This window comes from Orcinus orca, chromosome 15, assembly GCF_937001465.1.
Source record: "Orcinus orca chromosome 15, mOrcOrc1.1, whole genome shotgun sequence".
NCBI classification, from domain to species: Eukaryota; Metazoa; Chordata; class Mammalia; order Artiodactyla; family Delphinidae; genus Orcinus; species Orcinus orca.
Window position 1 is genome coordinate 22,672,547 of NC_064573.1, and position 16,766 is coordinate 22,689,312.

The window sequence follows — 16,766 nt, forward strand, 5'->3', positions numbered from 1 at the left end:
CATTTTTAGAGATGAGCAGCTAAAGCTCAGAGAGTAAGTCATCTGCTCCAGAGCACACAGGACCATCATGAGGTAAAGAATGGGACTCTGAAATCAGGGCGTTCTGGCACCAAAGACTGGCTGGTGATCCCTGAAGCAGTGCTGTTTTGAATGTACTGATGGGAACCAGAACTCTGCCGGAGGGACACACAGCACACAGGGTTTCCCAGACTGATTTGATGACGGAAGCCTTTTGACTGAATCAGTACTTGAGACTACCTCTCCATTAACACATTTTGAGAAATACTGTGGGAAAATGAGTCCGAGATACCCCATGAAAGACAGAAGGGAGGTGGAAGGCAACTCATGAAGAAAAGCTATTCTAGAAAGAACATTTACTAAAATTGTGCTTCAAAGAATTATTTATTGGAAAGCGTAAACGCAAGTTGGACAGGTATCATTTTTTAACCTCCAGATTCATAAGCTCCAGCTCATAGCTCATTTATGACCAATAATATTGGATAAGATGTTCCAATTCCAACATATTCCCTTAGCTAGCTTTTTAGGATTTGTTGTAGAATTTGACTTACCTCGTAATTCAGTTCAGTATGTCACTAATTTTTATAAAGTATATTCACAGTGGGAGTATAAGTTTTAACTTGCTGTGTATCTCAACAGGCCTGCAATATGCATTTTGGGACGAGATAATTCTTCACTGTTTAGGACTCACCGAACTTTGTAGGATCTAGCATCCTGGCCCCTACTGACTAAATACCAGTAGTAACCCCCCCTAGTTTTGACAAGAGACATCCCCACAATTTCAAAACTCCATCTAAGGGAGAGTATCACCTCCAACTGAGAACCACAGGTTTAAAGCAAACTGGAAAGTTCAATAAAATAGTAATTGGAGGATAAACACCTAGCCTGACTCTGCACTCAGTATTCAAGCAAAGAATTCAAGACTTAACGTGCCAGCTTCAATCCTTCATATCCAATGTCTCATTACATTTCTCTCTATTCTGTTAATAACATGAACAGATTCAACACAAAATGCCAAAATACCATTTTTAGCCAGGAGGGCCAAGCCCTGCTACTGCTTTGCCAACAACAGCAATAAAGCCGGGCAGAAGCTAAGCCCAGGATTGCACGGCATATTGGCTACCCTCTGAGGCAGCAGCCACAAAACATGTACACCTGAACAGTCTATCATTTTGTCAAGTGTGGACTTGAAGAAGGATTCTGGCTTTATTCTTTTTAAAGTGATCTATTATCACAAAGCTTGCTCCCTTCTCAATGCTGAGTTAGTTCAGCAGTGCAGCTCCATCTTTGTTAGGATTGTTAGGACCCAAATAATTTTAGACCAAAACGACAACGACGACGACAACAACAAACTTGACTGTTCGTTCAGTAACATATTCACAGACACACCAGAATGCATTCAGGAACACTGGCTTCATTTCTTGATTGGAATGCCAATCACCATAAAATCTTCTGCTAGAGTCACTTCTTGGAGATCTAACACTGATTCAGCTTGCTTTTTAAGCTCTACGATCCCATCTGTTTCTCCTTCTCTGGCCAAGGCAACTGGTTTGTACCTCTGACTGAAGTGAGTCAGAACGAGCCTCTTTGCTTGGCACAGCTTTGCAAATGCTGCTGCCATGTGTGGCGTGCTGTGGCCGTGTTCCTTTGCTTTGTCCATCTGGGTGTCATCCAGGGTTGCTTCATGGATCAACAGGTCTGCTTCAAAGCACAGTTTCACTCCTCCGTCATCCACAACCCCAGAACAGTCACCCAAAATGCAGATTTTTCTTCCAACAATAGGCTTTTTTAAGACATCTTGGGGAGAAATTGTAACTCCATTTTCCAGAACAACAGAAATTCCATTTTTCAGCTTCCCATAGGCAGGACCTGGCGGAACACCTAATGACAGAGGCAGATAACATCACGTCATGGGAATGGCATTTATGACTTGTTAAGAGAGTCTGTTTCAACAGCACAGCAAATAGCAAGTGGAAAAGGCATCCAATTCTTTTCATAATTGTTATAAATATTTTATTACTTGTGGAAAACTGGAATATTTATACATTTTTAAAAGTTCACTGTTGGCTATTGATATTAGCAATGCCCAAGTACTTAAAACATTTCCAAGCACACGTGTCAGATGAGTTTTAAGCTCTTAAGTCCCACTAAAACCTTATTACAGTCAAGATAACAGCCTTGATTCTCTGCTGTGCATGGGAATAACATTATTTGAGAGTGCTGTATTTAATAAGCTCATCTTTGGGTAAAATTAAAGAGCCCATTTAAATGACAAGGTACCAACAAACTAACATAATAAAAAAAAAACTGTTAGAGGGGATTGTCTGGATCACAACATCAAGCAGAATTTCAGGCAGTTATAAATAATCAATCTTCTTTGTAGATAGGGGCAGTTCCATGTTTACCAAACTGGGCTTAAGTCTCATATTAATCGAGAATAACACCTGATCATCACTCTGGGCAACACATACAAACAAACAGAATGTGTTCACTAATTCCAACATAGATCATGTTTAAAGTTCCCCAATACAACAGTATTTTCACAGGTTTTTAGATAATAAAGATACCTTTGGCCTAAGGCACTTTTCCTCATTACTTAGCATTTTGTTTTAGTTGGAAAAGAAAGAAGACATTGCGTAAGTAAAGAAAAGACACACAAAAAAACCATCACCATCACCGTGTTTTCACAGGCTCTGTTGTAGCCATGCCAAGGAAGGTGGTATGCTGGAGGAATGATGTACCCGGACACTGCTTCGGGAGAGGCGCTGAAGAACTCTCACACATGATGGCCTAGCATGGAGGAGGTATGAAGCCTTTGATGGGCCCCAAGCCAATCTTTGGATGCTTGCTTCCGAGCGTGATGAACCCAGCTATGTAAAACTGGTTAAGGCAGTGTTCTAAACACCAAATTAACTTAATCAAGGTTGATTGACTAGGCAAAGTCAATAAAGAAGGAAAACCCAGAAAGCAGTTGGTTGGAGTTGCAAGGTTAAGAACTATGGCAAAAAGTCTCTGGCCAAAGATGTCATTGAAAACATATTTCAAAAACATGACATGAAAAAATAAAAGCCTAGACCTGAGACAACAGGTCCACTCCACCAACCAAGATAGTAAAAGCTGAAGATAAGACAGATCAAGAATGTGCATCTAGGGAGGTGAAGAGAGAATTCAAATAGATACTTGGTTTTCGCTCTGTATAGCATATTTTGGCCTCAAGGATTTCTCTTAATAAACAAACTTTGAGCAAAGGAAGTAAGTAGAGAAAATGTCAGTTTTAGGCCTGGGAGACAAGAAAAGAAGGTTTCTATGACGCTTCTAACTGCTCTGGTTAACAACTCGATTGACGAGAAAGGAAAAAAAACACTTACCAAGATCTTTCAGTTTCTGTGCATTGAGTTTACCTGGGCGTTTCTTCTCCACAACTGAAAATCCAAAGGAGGGTATTCGATGAAAGAGGCGAAATGCTTTCACAACAAACTGTTCATCATCAACCAGGAGGTATGAGTTTTCTTCTGAGTCTAACACGATAGTTCTTCCCTGTCCGTCTTTGGGAGGGTTGTCTGCTTTATTCACGTGTACAGATTCTTTCAGTTCTTCTGTAGGACACTGATCCGCTGTAGGCACCAGCTCATGGACCACATAAGGGAAGACCAACTCCGTGTGAGAAAGTTCCATGGTTTGCCAGATAAAGTCCCGAAGCCCCACAGGGCCATAGATTTCGATCGGCTGTTTGGTGACCATGGAGCCACTCTGCAGGCTGATTGTGCAGAGGAGGCCAGGAAGGCCAAAGAAATGGTCTCCATGAAGATGCGTGATGAAGATCTTAGTAATTCTCCCTTTTGATTGAGGCAGAGAAATAAATTTGGGAATTTTTCAGAAATAAAACTCATACAAAGCTACTTGAAACATGCATAACAACTTACATAGAAAGCAATAAAATGAATTTAGAAGTTCTACTTATCACCATAAACTTATTTCTTTATATTCTTCTACATGATTCTAGAAGCAAGAAAGACAGGTATTATTTCACTAGATGGCTTTAATAAGATATAACTTTTTTTCATAAAACATCTTCAAATTACACAGTGTTACAGTTTTAAGAGTACTTTCCTACACATCCTCTTACTGGGGGAAAAAAAAAAAAAAAAGGATAAAGTGTACCAAAATGATTCACATAAGTTACCAGATAGGCCACAAGTGTTAAAAACATCTGGCAGTTACACTGCCCCCTACTGCTCCCTCTGAGAACAGCAAATATGAACAGTACTTCCAGCATAAAAATGTTCCCCTGGCTCCAACGGACTGGACCAGTGCCTGAATTCAAAATTGCCTTTTAAGGACTCCACACTGGACAGAGATTAACTAACCAAGCCAGAGCCTGCCTGTCTGGGTGAGGCCGAAGAAGGAGAAAAGGGAAGGGGGATGAGGGAGGGAGAGGAAAGGAAGGAGGGAGAAGGAGGGAGGTGGAAAGGGAGTGGGGTGAAGAACCGAGGGGGAGGAAGTGGGCAATAGATGCAGAGTGCAGTTTAGAGGGTAGATCCCCCATGGTGCTATGTAAAGGCATGTGGGCCCCTCCCTTTCTCTCAATCTGAACTAATACAACAGCTTTTCCAGTGCATACTGACTTAGGTTGTAACTTGATTTAGCCATTGGTAAACTGAATTTACTCCTGGTATGTGGCAGGATGCCACATCAACATTTTTCTCAGATGCACCACAAGGCCTTTTAAAAGCAACAATCACAATTAACACATTTTTAGTATAACAGTGGCTTCCAGTCCTAGCTCATGGCCCACCCATTTCAAACATTTGATACCATAAAAGAACAGGAACAGTTTATCGATGCCATAAAAGAACAGGAATAGTTTATTGTGATGGGATTTGTCCTGTGACATCTAGGTAACAGTGTTCTCCAAGCGAGTGTTCCCAGTGTTACTACACCAAGCCAGGCCCCTGTGGCAGAGAATAGACTGGGCAGAGGCTGATCTTGAACCTTGAAAATTGCCAGGAGGCACGCTAGAAGTTTCCTCAACATGCTCCTTTTTGTTTTCTCTTTTTAGTCCTCGTTTTTGCAGTTTTTTGACTTCTGGAACCCTTTCCTTGCCCCCTTCCTGCTGTCTGGGCTGCCAACACGCCCCCAAGTGTGACCTGAGGACTCAAGAGACAAAAGAACTACAACAGTTGTTGAGTCTCACGCTGACCTCAAAACTGCCAAATCAGACTTTCTGGGCCTCTCCCTATCTACTGCAAAACACAGCCAAAACTGAACACCAAAACAATCTGTGAACTCAAAGCAAGTGAGATAAATTAAGTAAGAAAAGGTACTTCCCACAGATATCACAGTTTCAGGGAAGACAAACATTTCATTTTTCAAGAAAGTTGATTTCAGAGGGAGAAGGAATGGCAACCACAGTTATCAAAGGTAAGAGGAAGCTATCAAATGAAAAAAGAAAAATGCATGAGTTCCCTTTCACTTAAGATCACGAAAGTTACCAGGGAAAATGTCATCCATATAGGAGTAGAATACTAAGCATCCTCTAAGGGATAATGCAGTGATATTTAGTGCTGTAGGAAAATGTCTGCAATACATCGTTCATACGTAGTATTCAGTTGAAAAAAAGCAGGTCACACCAAGTATAGTTTGATTCCATTTATGCAAAATTATACACACACACAAATACACCTACACCATTACCATATCTACATGTATAGAAAATTCACCAAAGAGAGGGGGATTTAGGCTTTTCTTATTTATATTTTTCTGCTTTGTTTGAACTTTTACAACGAGCATGTATACTTATTATAATCATTTTAAAAATTATACTTTTATAATACTTTTTGTAATCATTTTAGAGGAAAAAAAGGCTTAAGCTCACTCTTTAAAATTATGAAAAAAGTAGATATGGCAAACCTACACTTTTTAATCAGATGCTTGCATATTAGGACCAAGGAAACTTGCAAGAAGTATATCTAGAGAAACAGAAAATACTTCCTTATGAAACCCATTACCCCAGGAGGTAGTATAAGCTAAAAGGGCTTCAATGACTCCAATAGCGATAGGTCCATATTGGGTTATTGAGAGAAGCCAAGATGTTTTGAGGGTGATGCATTCCAGGTTGAGACAGGGGCTTTTGAAGTGCTAGAGTGTCTCAGCTAATGTTCTAGGATTACCATATCACTCTCCTCTCTGAAGCCAGAAAATTTTTTCTTAAGTCAACAAAAATTTTGTAAACTAAAGGTTCCCTTAGATTTTATTTTATTATTATTATTTTTTGCCAAACTTTTATTTTAAAAAGCTCGAGCTTTGTGCATTGTTTAAAAATATATATAAAATAGCTGTAAAATATAAAACACTAGAGAAAGGTATTGTGGCAGATAGAGTTAAGGTGGTACATGGGTACCACCATGGCCCCTGCCTCCTGCTGTTCATATCCTTCTATAATTCCTTCCCCTTGAGTGTGGGTGGGACTGGGGACTTACTCCTAACCAGTAAAATATGGCCCAAGGATGCAATACGATTATGTCATTTACAAGACTCCATCTTGCTGGCAGACTTGCTCTGGAATCTCTCTCCCTTGCTGGCAGGAATCGAGCAAGCTACCCTGAAGCAGAAACCCCCATGACGAGGAACTATAGGAGGCCTCTAGTTGCTGCAGGCAGCCTCAGTCCTACAACCTCAAAGATTTGCTGACAACCTGAGTGGGCACTGAAAACAGATCCTTCCCCTAGTGGAGACTCTGATGAGACCGCAGCCCTGGCCAAGACCTGGATTGCAGCCTAGTGAGACCCTGAAGCAGAGAATCCAGCTAAGCCAGGCCCGAACTCCCTGACCCACAGAAACTATGAGATAATAAATGCAAATAACCCACTAAATTTATAATCTGCTATGCAGCATTACATAACTGATACAGGTACTAAATAAAAAGTGAAGACTTACCCTACACCCAAACCTCTTAACACAACAGTTACTTGTTTCTATTTTAATCACCCTGCCACCTTAACCCCTACTCTCTAAACTGTTAAATATTACAGCCTCCACACTGGCATGTGGAGGCATGTTCTCGTGAAAGGAACCCCTGTGTGATCCAAGGGAAGTAAAGCATAATACCTGCTCTGACCTCAGGGTTTCAACATAAGACAGTATATAATCAGGGTTGAACTGTGTACACCTCAAGGCCACGTGTCCCAAGTGCATTAGTTTCTTCTTCCAACAGCTCTTTTCCTAACTCCCAATCTTGGTCTGGGACATCATCACCTGTAACTTGTAATAATTCTTCACTTCTTCACAGACTAGGAATTTACTCAGTCACCACCTGCTGTTGGCTCTATAAGTATCTCTTTGAGTCTCTCATCTTCATCCTTATCCCTACTTCCTGCTTCAACATCTTCATCTTCTCTCTCTCTCTCAGGTGAATGCCACTGCCTTGGAACTGGTCTCCTGATGCCAATCTCTCTCTCCCAATATATGTGCCATTGGAAAACTGTCCTAAAACACAAATCAGACCATGTCATTGCTCGGCTTAATTTTTTTTTTTTTTCGGCTTAAAATGTTTTAATGATTCTTTGTTGCCAATAGAATAACGTGCAGATACCTTAGAATACCACAGGAGTCCTCATAGTCTGCCCTTACTTACTTCCTTAAGCATTCTTATCTCTCATCTATCCAGCCAAGTACTCAAAATTCTGGATAGCTTAATATTCCCCAAACATGTCATTTCTCTCCTAGAAACTTTTGCTCACTTTGTTGTCTGTTCCTTGAAGGGCCATCCCTACTTCTCTCCGCAGAGAAACTTCTATTTGTCTCTTACATCCCAGCTCAACTGTTACCATCTCTAGGTTGCTTTCCTTGAACACACAGATACAGTTAGTGCCCCCCTCCTTAGTGCTTCAAAAGTAGTTAGAAAACACCTCCATTATTCTTACTTAGCAAATTACACCATGACTGTTTGCATGTCAGTTTTCACCACTAGACCAAGGAATCCTTGGATGATAGAACTATACTTCCTTTAGTCATCAAATGCTAGGTACTGTGATGAGTAGTAGGAATTTCAATAACTACCATTTATCAAGACCTAACAAGTGAGAGGCACTGTACTAAGTGTTGAACATCTTATTCATGCATTAACTGAACAGATATCACTGGGCATCTACTAGGTATGTAAGTGATCACTGAGTTTACTTTATTGTACAGGGAAATAAACAGTGACCACAGAAACAACTATTTAAATAACATAATTTTAGATATTGATGATGCTAAGAAGTCAATAAAAATAGCACAAAATAGTAGAATGCCTGGAGTGAGGAGAAATTACTTAACCCCAGAGGTTCAGCCTTTGAGAAGACAGCATTTGAGCTAAGATTTAACTGATGAGAAGGAGACAACCACACAGAGAAGGGATTATTGTATACAATTCTCACAACACCCCTTCTAAGTCGAGTTTTTAAGCCCATTTGAAAGGTGAGCAAAGTAAAGCTTAATTGGCTGACCTGCTCAGGTAATAAGCCGAGACACCGCTGGGACTGGAACCCTGGTCTGCCTGACTCTGGGCCAAGGCTCTGGTGAACACGGTACTCTTCAGTCTGCCTGGTGCTAAGCTCACTCTGTTCCCTATGGCTGGAATGCCCTTCTTCTCCCCAGCCCAGGGAACCCTTCCTCCTCCTTTAACAACTCACAGGTCACCTTCTCTGAGAATGACCCCAAGTGGAAAAGAACATTTCACTCCCCAGAACATCTACCACCCTTTGTATTCTCTCATGATACTTATACCTATCTCCTGGTGGAAATAAGTATGTTCCTTTGCTTGGGCAGTGTCTATTTAATATGTCTGATGCAACCCACTCCATCCTCCATGCCCTAAGCCTATAGAAATCCTTGCTCTCAACATTTACAGGAAGAATGAAAAGTAAATACATAAATAAGGAAGGAAGGAAAGAAGGGAGGGAGGGAGGGAGGAGGGAAGGAAGGAAGGGAGGGAAGAAGGAAGGGAGGAAGGAAGGAAGGGAGGAAGGAAGGAAGGGAGGAAGGAAGGAAGGGAGGAAGGAAGGAAGGGAGGAAGGAAGGAAGGGAGGAAGAAAGATAGTTTAGTGGGTGTGGCCAGATACCCCAGCGCCTTCCAAGTATTGCCAGGGCTCCAGCACTGAAATGGAGTGCAACTGTCAGGGCTGTTTCTAAGCAAAAGGCCCAAGGAGAGCCAAGAAAGTGAAGCAGAACAAGAGACAGCCTTAATGAGAGAGCTGAATGCACACTGACCTGCTTTAAGTTGGCTTTTCATAAGCTGTGTCTGGGTTCCCTCCCCACAGTCAAAGAGCCAGCACTCGCCTTCACACCGAAGGACCAGAGCAGAGGCACCCCGGGTTGGGGATGGGTATGCTGCGCCTGTCCCCAGAAATGTCACATCCATAGACATCTTCCACCCTGGAACGAGAAGAGCCCTTAGGGATTATTACACATCGCTGCTCAAAATCACCAAAAACAGGTTCTTGTGAGTTTTACTATTACCTATGTTTTGGTTATTAAGAATAGCTTGGATTCCTGTTCTCTAATAGTTTTCCACAGAAATCCGAAGAAAGATTTTAGTAACTCTTAATCAGTTAAAACCACAAATTACCAAACCTTGTATGACTGCTCACACAAACAAAAATAAATGTTGAAAAAGCCAAACCCAGTCAATTAATAACTATAATTGAATTCCAACTATATGACATTCCGGAAAAGGCAAAACTACGGGAATGGTAAAAACACAGTGGTTTGACTCTACAAGGTGGGTACTATATCATCATCCCCATTTTATTTTATTTAATTAATTTATTTATTTTTGCGGTACGCGGGCCTCTCACTGTTGTGGCCTCTCCCGCTGCGGAGCACAGGCTCCCGTTGCGCAGGCCCAGCGGCCGTGGCTCACGGGCCCAGCCGCTCCACGGCATGTGGGATCTTCCCAGACCGGGGCACGAACCCATGTCCCCTGCATTGGCAGGCGGACTCTCAACCACTGCACCACCAGGGAAGCCCCATCATCCCCATTTTAGAGATGGGGAGGCTGAGGCACAGAGAGGTAGTGACTTGCCTAGGGTCCCACGGCTAGTAAGTGGCAGAGCTAGGATTCAGACGCCAGGACACTAGCTCCAGGGCAACTCTATCATGTCACCTTCTGTCTTAAGCATTCCTTATGTTGTAGCTTTATTATCCATAACAAAGGTCCAGGCGACACCTTAGTTTCAGATGTCTAGCCTCTACAATTGTGCAAGAATAAATTTCTGTTGTTAAAAAAAAAAGGACAGTGGTTTGGGGGAAGGGAGGGAGGGATGAATAGGTGGAGCACACGGGATTTTTAGGACATGGGATTTAGCACATGGGATTTTTTAGCAAAACTATTCTGTATGATACAGTAAAGACAGACACACGTCATTGTACATTGGTCAAAACCCATAGAATATACAACACAAAGAGTGAATGAACCCTAATGTAAACTTTAGTTAATAATAATGTATCAGGGAACCGGATCCCACATGCATGCCACAACTAAGAGTTCATATGCCACAACTAAGGAGCCCACGAGCTGCAACTAAGGAGCCTGCCTGCCGCAACTTAGACCCAGTGCAACCAAATAAATAAATAAAGTAAATATTTTAAAAAATAATGTATCAATATTGGCTCATCACTACCACACTAATGTAAGATGTTAATATTAGTGGAAATTGGGGGAAGGAGTGGGTATATAAGAACTCTGTGCTTTCTGCTTATTAATTTTTTAAAAAAGTCTTTCTAATAAATAAACAACTCTAGTGAGATTCTGGGCAAGAGCTGGCATTTAATTATGCTCACTAAGTGATATCTCTGGTGCCCGTGGTGAGCAGCCCTTTCTCTGAAACATCATAAGCCACAGCAATGCTCTACAACACTACAGTAATGCTAATATCACACAGTAATGCTGAGTGAATGACTCACTCCCATAATAATAGAGTCCATGAGGGGTTAGCACCTGGGCTTCTGATCTTATAAGTGATCAGCAATAACCTGTTGAGTATAGATTTCTGCCAACTCCTGAGATCTCTTTTTCCTTTTACTACTTTTGGGCACATCTATCTCTCATATACTTCTGTGATAGGAGATATGCATCAAATAAAATAAGCACAAACTCAAACTTATATATCAATATAACCAATTATAGAGCATCCACATTGATGGCAGGGAAGAAAACAAACATATTAAGTTTAAGAAAAACTACTAAAACAAGAAAATTTGGCAGCAAGCTGGATAAATATATCATCTATAGGGGAAAAAAATCTATCAAAAACTTTTCTCAGTCCTAGCAATAACCAGATAAAAATAAAAATGAGGAATAAACCCCTCACTCACAAGAGAAAACTAAGTCTTATAAAATAACTAGAAAGTTAATAGGAAAGGAATAGACCCTAAAAGACCCCAAAAGAGATACACATTAGCTTCCCTGATAGGAAGATTTACTATCACAGAAATGTCTATCTTTTCATAATTAACGTATATATATTTAATGTAAATTCTATCAGATTTCCAGTGGGATTTATCTTGGAACAAAAGCAACCCAAAGATCACATGGAAGAAAAAATACATGTCTGAGAATGGGCAAGAAAAGTACACAAAGCATTGAGTAGTGACTTAACTTTTCTGGATATTAACACTTACTACATTAATCAGGCATAAAGCAAACAGAATAACATTGGCACAAAAATAGAGGTGACAGAGAAGGGACAGTCCAGAAATAAACCCAGGTACGTACAGAAATCAATATACAACAAAAGGATAAAAAGGGTGGCTTTTTTAATGAACAACACTGACATAATTGGCTACTTCTGCAGAAGAAAGTAAAGCAAGATTCTTATTTTGCATTGTATATAAAAATACATTCCATACGGTTTAGAAATATAAATGTGAAAGATCCAAAAAAATATGTTCAAAAAATTAGGAAAATATGTACATAACTTTGGGGATGAGAAAACCCTTACTGACAAGACATGAAACCCAGAAATTTTTTAAAACGACATTTTTACTACATAAAAACTTTCATATATCAAGATTCTTAAAGTCAAAGGACCAAAAAAACACCTGGAGAAAACTGTACTGTATGATAAAGGGTTAATGCCCCTAAGAAATGGTCCAAGTAAATGCATTAACAGGAACAAAAAAACTGATAAAATAGAAAAATAAGCAATGAATATACACAGGAAGTTCACAGCAGAAATCCAAACGGCCAATAAGCATGAAAAGTGCTCAGTCACCCAGTAGTTAGAAGAAATGCAAATTAAAGGAAAAGAGACATTATTTTCCACACATCAGGTGGCAAATATTAATGCTATCCAGTGCTAACCAAGACAAGGGAAAATGGGTACCTGCATTTTACTAGTGGTGTTAGTATGAATTGCTATTATGTTGTGGGAGAGTAATCTAGCAATATATATTACCAATAATAATGATGCTGCTAATAGCAATATACTTTAACCCAGCAATCCCATTTTTGGAAATCGACCTTACAGAAATAAAGGATCTGTGTACAATGATGTTTATTGTGCTACTTTTAAGGTGGCTAAAATTTGGAAACCATCGGAATATATATATATATGTATATATATATATATATATCTCAATAGGGAAACAACTGAATATTTTATTGTATATTCATATCATGAACTATTTATTCTACAGTTCAGTCAGGTCTGTAACTCTTGTCCTGAAGGGATGACAGTGAGAAAAGTTACAGATGGCTATGGCATAATCTCATTTTTATAACAATGCCCAAACCCCTACATTATACAAGACAGTCTGGTGAGGAAGAATATACACCATATTGCTAATATTGGTTATCTCACGGGTGATTAAAATGATGGTGGTGATAGTGGAGATTATTAACTTTTCTTTTAAATCTTTGAATTGTTTTTGGTTGCAATAAGCAGCATTTCATTTATTTATTTGATTTGAATTTATTTTATATTTAATTTACTTAATATTGATGATTTTTAAGAAATGTGTCATAATGCTGAACATGCTCTTCTAACTACGTATCACCTGATCTCCCTTTCCATTTGGGGATACAGTCACCTCACACAGCGGGTGGGTGGTACATCTCTCCACCCCCCACACAAGCCTTGAGGTTATTGCTAGTGTCCTTTCCATGTGTCACTCCACATTTTCACTTCCAAGATCAAGACTTCCTCTGATAATATTTGCAGAGGCTTTCTTATTGGATTGCAGTTTGCAAGAGGCGGAAGAATATGCAGAATGTAGAAAGTTGAAAATTTAAAGTAATAAATGCAGAAAGTATAATAGAATATAATCACTTGGCATGTGTAACAAATAATAGATCTAAGCCAGTGGTACAGAACCCTGGAGAGTATGAGAGTATTAGAATCACCTAGAGAGCTTTTAAAACGTATCAATGATTGGGCTCCATCCCAGAACAATTAAACAGGAAATTCTGCAAAAGACGTGTGTTTTAGAATTAAAAAAAAAAAAATTCTTCCCCTGTGATTCTAACATGCAGTCAGTTTTGAGAACCACTTAGTGAAAGGCTAATGGAGAACTATAATGGATGGATCGGGCTGACGTGAGCTCACTAGTCAACTAGTCAATCTTTTTTAAAAAAAACTTTTGTTATGAAAAATTTCAAACACAGATTAATATAGTGCACTGTCACATACCCATCACCGAGCTTCAACAATCATCAACTCACGGTCAATCCTGTTTCATCTTTATCCCTCACCCATCGTCTAAGAATACTTGACAAGTGGTATTATTGGGTACTTCCATCAGGGAGCACATACTGTCTGGCTGTCTCTCTTTTTCTGACATTAACAGCCACTAATGATCATTTCCAGGACCAATTATTTCATTAGGGGTTGCCAAGCTGATATTCTCTCATTCCTTCCGTAGTTATTAGCTGTCATCCTTCAGTAATTCCCTGATCAATTAGTCACCCTGCAATACAATTTGTACGGAAAAGGTCCAGTGATCAATCTTGACACCACAAAGAGAGACAAGACCTAATCCAACTCCTGATGCGATGTAATATGAAGTACACAGTAATTTAGGAGGTTTTCTTGCCGAAAAGTATAACCTGCATCTGGAAAAGGCTGTTATCTAAATACCAGTTTATTAAAGGACACCACAGGGACGGAAAAAGCAAAATTCAGTATGTAAGAAACATTACAGGACAAATGACTTGGCTTCTTCAACAAATGAAATACTAGGAAAAACAATAATGAAGAGGGAGGAGATGAAGAGATATGAGCCGTCAACCAAGTGTAGCATGTGTAGCTTGTTTGACTCCTGATTTGGACAATGGGAGAAAAAAAAAGAGACAACAGGGGATATGTAAACTTTCACTGGATAGATGGTAACATGAAATTCTTATGAGATTGATGATGGTTTCATATTTAAGGAGTTACTGTGTTCTATAAACATAAACAAGTATTTAATGGATGAAACGGTACATTTAGATTTACTTTAAAATAATCCAGTGGGGGTGAAGGTACCAGATGAAACTGACTGTGAGTTGGTACATTCAGTACATGATTCTATTTTTGTATATACTTGAAAGTTTCCATAATAAAAAGTTGAAAAACAAGCCAAACAACTCTTCCACTAGGTCGGAAGTAATCAGAAGTTAATTTATTTAATCAGTGGTGCATGTTTTGTGACATGCACCATTCTAAGCACTAGGAAATAAGTGACCAAACCAGATTTTGATCCCTGTCTTTTTGGACAAAAAAAAAACAAACAAACAAAAAAACCCAGCCGCTTGCTTTTTCATGACTATGAACCACTTTGGAGGAAGTGCACATTCTGGGCGAGAACACAGCACACGATCGATCGCAGAACTGTCACTTGACACTCTGGGCCAGTGGTTCTCAGTCCCGGCTCCATATCACGAACACCTGGTGATTCTGGGGCCTCAGCACTTGGAAGGCTTCCCAGAAGATTCTAAAGTCTGCCGGGTTCAGAACGAGTTTCTAGGCAGGCAGTGCCAACCCTGCCATCACCCAGTGGTGCAGGTAGGGCAGATACTGCCAGCCTCCATTTTAGAGATGAAAAAAGCGTGACCCGCGAGATAGAGTGAGCGGCCAAGGCCGAGCCAGGGGCAGAGGCCAGGTCTCCAACCGTTGGCCAGCCAAGCCTCTCCTCCAATTCAGCATCAGTGTAGCAAAAGGAGGGGTGGGCGTCGGCAGGAGCGCCGGGCAACTGAGGCCCCCGTCTGGGGGTGGGGGTGGACAAGGCGCGTACTCGTCCCCGGCGCTCCCGGGCCTGGGTCCTCTGCTCCGGTCCCGGCCCGCGAGTCCGCAGGAAGCGCGCCCTCAGCCCGCTCGGCGGGCGCGTGGGGTGCCTCAGCGGCGCAGACCCTGGCCCGCCCCCCCTCCGGCGCGCCCTGCCCCACTCACCCACTCCCCGAGACCCGCGGCAAGAGCCGAGGGAGGCGCAGGCCCGCAGCGAGGCCCAGCCGTCCACGGGGACACGACGCGCGCGGGCGGAAGTGCGCCGCCGGCCGTGCCCACGTGAGGCTGCTCTAGGAAGCGCCGGAGGTCCGCGCTCGGTGGTTCCCGCCGGAGTTCAACCGCGCCTGGAGGCTGGGCAGCGGCCCCGGGCATCCGCTCTGTGCTGCAGTGGGACTCCCTCTCCTTCACTCGCCCGCACCAGCGCACTGGGTTCGATGGTGGCGGTAACCCGTGAGGACCAGAGCCCCCAAGGTGAAAAAGTATACGGTTCAGCCTTTTGTTTTCCGTGTAATGTTTTCAAACAAGAGTGTTCTCCCAGATGCTTTGCTCTGGCATATCTTTGTGTAAAGTCTGTTCTTTCGTGGGGATGAATCGTTCTATCTTAATCACTAAATCTGAAAGTGTAAGCTTGCGCTGCCTTAGAATCAGAGTTCATAGCAGCGTTACTATAGATCCTGAGTCTCCGCTCCATTTCACTTTGCTATTCCAGGGATACAGCGGAATGTTTGCTGAAAATCTGAGGCTGCCTATGCTGTGCACGCACGAGCGTCGCAGGTGTGTTCACTTAGTGAACGCACAGCATTGCCTGCTGGACGCGCGAGTGAAGAGCCGGGGCCTAAACCGCATGTAGTAACTACAAACCACGGGGAAAACAGTCATTGATTTAAATCCCAATTTTCAAAATTTCAGGCTTGGGACTTCCCTGGTGGCGCAGTGGTTAAGATTTCCCCTGCCAATGCAGGGGACACGGGTTCGAGACCTGGCCCGGGAGGATCCCACATGCTGAGGAGCAACTAAGCCCATGTGCCACAACTACTGAACCTGCACTCTAGAGCCTACGAGCCACAACTACTGAGCCCACATGCCACAACTACAGAAGCCCGTGCACCTAGAGCCTGTGCTCTGAAACAAGAGAAGCCACCGCAAGGAGAAGCCTGCACACCGCAACGAAGACCCAACGCAGGCAAAAAAAAATAATAATAATTTTAAAATTTCATGCTCCTATGTAGTGCTAGATGCACTGGTATTTGCTCACATGCTCAAAGTGGTCAAAGTATCCAACAGCTTCATAACAGGAATAGAAGTGCTGTGGATGTGAGGTTTTTAAAACTACCTGGATAGAGGGATCAAAATCCCATCCTCCCCCCACCCCAGCCCCCCGACCCCGACTGCTTTGCTCAATAAACCATTAGATCATTTACTTTTGGGCCTCTTCAAAGCTTTTATTTATTCAAGTATTAATTGAGCTCCGACTTTGTGGATAGTACTATTTTTGGTGCTGAGAGA

At 41.7% G+C, this 16,766-nt stretch overlaps 2 protein-coding genes across 3 annotated transcripts; one reads left to right on the forward strand and one right to left on the reverse strand.

The window, feature by feature from the left end:
* Positions 1–390: 390 nt before the first annotated feature.
* Positions 391–15,549, reverse strand: ELAC1 (elaC ribonuclease Z 1). Of its 2 annotated transcripts, none has more exons than XM_004266107.3 (4): positions 15,426–15,549; positions 9,268–9,432; positions 3,387–3,854; positions 391–1,899 (listed from the first exon to the last, which is right to left on the reverse strand). In XM_004266107.3, exons 2-4 carry the CDS (start codon positions 9,422–9,424, stop codon positions 1,433–1,435), a joined length of 1,092 nt encoding a protein of 363 aa, XP_004266155.1. In that variant the 5' UTR covers positions 9,425–9,432; positions 15,426–15,549; the 3' UTR covers positions 391–1,432. The 2 variants fall into 2 exon arrangements, with proteins under 2 accessions (XP_004266155.1, XP_033277322.1); XM_033421431.2 differs by lacking the exon at positions 15,426–15,549 and adding an exon at positions 13,721–13,962.
* Positions 14,805–16,680, forward strand: LOC125961285 (uncharacterized). Its single transcript, XM_049698144.1, has 3 exons — positions 14,805–15,003; positions 15,234–15,731; positions 16,170–16,680. Exons 1-3 carry the CDS (start codon positions 14,805–14,807, stop codon positions 16,199–16,201), a joined length of 729 nt encoding a protein of 242 aa, XP_049554101.1. The 3' UTR covers positions 16,202–16,680.
* Positions 16,681–16,766: the final 86 nt, after the last annotated feature.

Coding starts and splice junctions, on each gene's coding strand:
- ELAC1 (XM_004266107.3), bottom strand. CDS start 9,424: ATGTCTATGGATGTGACATTTCTGGGGACAGGCGCAGCATACCCATCC. Junction 3,855..9,267: donor GAAAAGCCAACTTAAAGCAG/GTCAGTGTGCAT, acceptor CTCAATCAAAAG/GGAGAATTACTAAGATCTTC. Junction 1,900..3,386: donor ACAGAAACTGAAAGATCTTG/GTAAGTGTTTTT, acceptor CTCTGTCATTAG/GTGTTCCGCCAGGTCCTGCC.
- LOC125961285 (XM_049698144.1), top strand. CDS start 14,805: ATGAACCACTTTGGAGGAAGTGCACATTCTGGGCGAGAACACAGCACA. Junction 15,004..15,233: donor GGTTCAGAACGAGTTTCTAG/GCAGGCAGTGCC, acceptor CGGGCAACTGAG/GCCCCCGTCTGGGGGTGGGG. Junction 15,732..16,169: donor TGAGGACCAGAGCCCCCAAG/GTGAAAAAGTAT, acceptor TCAAAATTTCAG/GCTTGGGACTTCCCTGGTGG.